A 3,421-nucleotide genomic window follows, 5' to 3' on the forward strand; every position below is an offset into this window, starting at 1 on the left:
AGGAGCGAGGACAGGAATGGCCAAAGGAGCGAGGACAGGAATGGCCACAGCAGCAGGAATGGGAATGGCCACAGGAGGGAGGACGGGAATGGCCACAGCAGCAGGAATGGGAATGGCCAAAGGAGGGAGAACGGGAATGGCCAAAGGAGGGAGAACGGGAATGGCCACAGCAGCAGGAATGGGAATGGCCAAAGGAATGAGAATGGGAATGGCCACAGCAGCAGGAACCGGAACAGCCACAGCAGCCACAGCAGTTGAGAACATTGCCATGGTTGGACAAAATATAAACTGAAAAGTGCCACAGTGAAATGGTTTTGGAAGAATAACCCAGCCTGAGACAGCTGGGGCCAATTTAAGGGGGCAGTTTGGGGGCAGGATATCCACTTGGAAAGACAGCAATTGAGGGAATCTCCGTTTCCGGAGAGCCTGGACTCCGTGTGAAGGAGCTTCAGGGTGACACTTCTCATCCCCAGTGAGCTCAGCCCTCTCTAATCCCTCTGTTTGGCTCCCTGGAGCCACCACCCACCCATCTGACACTCCCACCCAGCCCTTTCCCACTCCCAAGGATGCACAGCCTGGATCTGGCCTGAGAGCCAGCAGGGAATTCTGTGTGGGAGTCCCCCAGCAGCTCCAGCTGCTCCCAGCTTTTCCACGTGTTGTTCCAACTCCAGCTGCTCCTTCCTGCTTGGAATCCAGCCCTTCCCACCCATTCCCATCCCTCCTGGCCACCCCACATGGAATGACAGCTCACACATCCTTGGGAAGCTCAGAGGTGACCCTTGGAGTCTCTCCATGAAATAAAAACAGCTAAAATTCCCCCCAAAAAACCCTAAAACCCACACCTGGCTAACACACAGGTGGGATATCTCCCATCTTCCCAAAGCAGGGAAGCAGAGAGGGCTGTGCCTTTCACACCATCAGCAGCTCCCCCTGCTCTCTCTCCACAGCAGAAATCCAAAGGAAAAAAGGATTTGCTCATTCCTACAGAAAAGGAAAGTCACCCAGACCCCAAATTCCAGGAGGGAAACACGGATTGTATCTGAAAACGCAAGAAATCCCAGTTTTCAGTTTCGCTTCAGGGTAACAGCACCCTAAATGTAGCCACTTTCATCCCAGAGTCCATGGAATCCATAAGAATCCCATCACTGCCCTGCCCTTGCTCCCAAAAAAAGCCAATTCCCTCTAAAAATGCAGCTGCAGCACCACCACAGCATTTCAGACAACTTCAACACGTCGTTTGAAGAGAAACGAATGCAGAATTCCTGCAGGGCTCCCTCCCTGAGGCAGAGCAACTTCCACTCCTGGAGGAAAAAAAAGGCTGGAATAGGAATTCTGCTGACACTCAGGATCATTTCTGTGTCTGGAAGTCATTTTGCTGGAGTTGTGCTGGCTCTGTGCATCACAGCTTTGGCCCAGACTGAAATTCCAAGGCACAGCAGCCTCTCCAACACGACAGCCCCGAAGGGTGCCACGAGCAGTCGGAAATTCCCAGGAATCCAGAGCTCTCTGGGGGTCATCCAGGCAAAAAAATTGACCTAAAGCCACCATCTTACCTCAAATTCTTCCTCATCGTTTTCCTGCTCATCTCACCTAGAACTGGGACTGTGAATGCTCCCAAAAAAGAAAGCGATTTTTCAAATATCCACAGCTGGAGCTGTTCCAATTTTCAATCTCCCAAAGCTGCAATCAGCGATTTTTAAATGGATAAATCCTCCTAAATCCTCGTTACACCCCTCAAGTGAAGGAGGCTTTGCAGGACGCTGCTCTTTGTGTGGGAATTTGCAAACTCCTTGGATTTCCTTTGGCTGGGAGGCATCACCGCCGAGCTGGCTGAAGAATTTTATTAATCAAAACCATTAAACTGATGGAAAATCGGATTATAAAACTCATTTATTTAGATCAAGACGCTGGCGAGTGATGCCGTGACGATCTCTCCCAGTTGTTTGCACAACGGGAGAGACAGCAATTCCCAAGAATTATTCCCTGCATTAAACGAGCTCATAAAACCTCCAGAGCTGCACCAAAAACTCTGCATTTTTAAGCCTCGACAAAATAAATAATTTAAAAGCAGGATGCTAAGCACCAGCGAGCTCACACAGAGATTAAATCTGAACAGATTCCTGCTCTGGGAGCCTCCCAGCTCCCCACCGCGCACGGAAGGCAGAAAGTGGCAGGGAATATTTGAACTCATTCCCGTTTTTAAGCTGACTCCAGCGTCTGGGAGCAGCTGAATCGGCTGCATGGAGGCCCCGAAGGCGGTGCAGCAGCTGCACCGGGGAGATCCAGGGAAATCCGAGCTGCCAGGCGATTGGACAGCGGCGATGGGGAAGGAGAAGGCTCGGCTGGGCACAGAACAAAGACTGCCATTTCCAGTCCCTCCTCAGGCTCGGCAGAAGCACGAGCCCAGCTCTGACACGGATTTCCAGCAGGGAAAAAAATCCCAGAAATGGCTCAGCGGGACTCAAGCACCGCTCCGTGGGAACCCCCCCCCCGCCCCCGGGTTTTTAAGGTTCCTTTTTGGTCCCTCTCTCTCCCCAGGGATGAAAGGGCCGCCCTGATTTCGGCTGGGACAGAGCTGATTTTATTCTTAACAGCTGTTTTTGAGGATTTTTACGGGAACGACATTACCAACACCCTGATACTTTGGCTGCTCCCGAGCAGCGTTTACCCCAAGAATTCTCAGTAAAGGAGAGGAGCTGTCCCCAAACCGGGGGGGGAGGGGAGCCAGGACAGGTCACCTGAACTGTCCAAAGGAACATTCCATCCCCCCGGACTGTCATTCCCATCCTATAAACTGCGGGAGAGACTTGGGAGGAGCTCGGGGATGGGGTGGGCATCGCTCAGTGGGCGGTGAGGAATTGGGCATCGCTTGTTTCTACTCCCTCTCAACATTACAATTATTATTATTATTATCAGCGTATTTACTATTATCATCGCATTTTATTCCAATTATTAAACGGTTATCTCAACCCGCCAGGGTTTTCATTCCCTCGATTCTCCTTCTGCCCGGCTGAGGTTACACCGCAAGGGCTAATACAATATAATATAACACAACCACCAACATAACACACACAAAACTTGTGGCTCCGCGGATTAAGCTGAGGTTACACAAGGAAATACGCGATTTTAACCCCCCTCTCGCACCAGAGCCAGAACGGCCACCAGGACCCGCTGCCCTCTACCTCCTCCCGGCGCTGCCCCGCCCGTGCCCGCCCCGCCGGGGGTTCCCGGTACCTGCGGTGAGGAGCTGCATGGCGTGCGTGAAGGACGGGTCCAGGCTGTCCTTCTCAGCCATCAGCTCGGGCAGGTACTTGTTCTCGGGCTCCATCTTGCCGCCAGCCAGCGGGGCCGAAGTACCAGAGCCCCCTTGCCCTGAGGCCCCGCCGGCCGCCGCGGCCCCACCGGGCGGCGGCTGCGCCCC

General features: G+C 53.0%; 1 protein-coding gene across 1 annotated transcript in view; it reads right to left on the bottom strand.

The window, feature by feature from the left end:
• KHDRBS1 (KH RNA binding domain containing, signal transduction associated 1) overlaps nt 1-3,415 on the bottom strand; it is a 21,466-nt gene extending 18,051 nt beyond the window's left edge. Inside the window, exon 1 of the mRNA XM_042015597.1 lies at nt 3,235-3,415. Coding sequence (XP_041871531.1) covers nt 3,235-3,328 — 94 coding nt within the window. The 5' untranslated portion in view covers nt 3,329-3,415. The remainder of the gene's footprint in view (nt 1-3,234) is intronic.
• Between the last annotated feature and the right edge of the window lie 6 nt (nt 3,416-3,421).

This window comes from Corvus kubaryi, unplaced genomic scaffold (genome assembly GCF_017639235.1).
Source record: "Corvus kubaryi isolate FWS band 111438036 unplaced genomic scaffold, C.kubaryi_AGA036_p1.0 split3-37304, whole genome shotgun sequence".
Taxonomy (NCBI): Eukaryota; Metazoa; Chordata; class Aves; order Passeriformes; family Corvidae; genus Corvus; species Corvus kubaryi.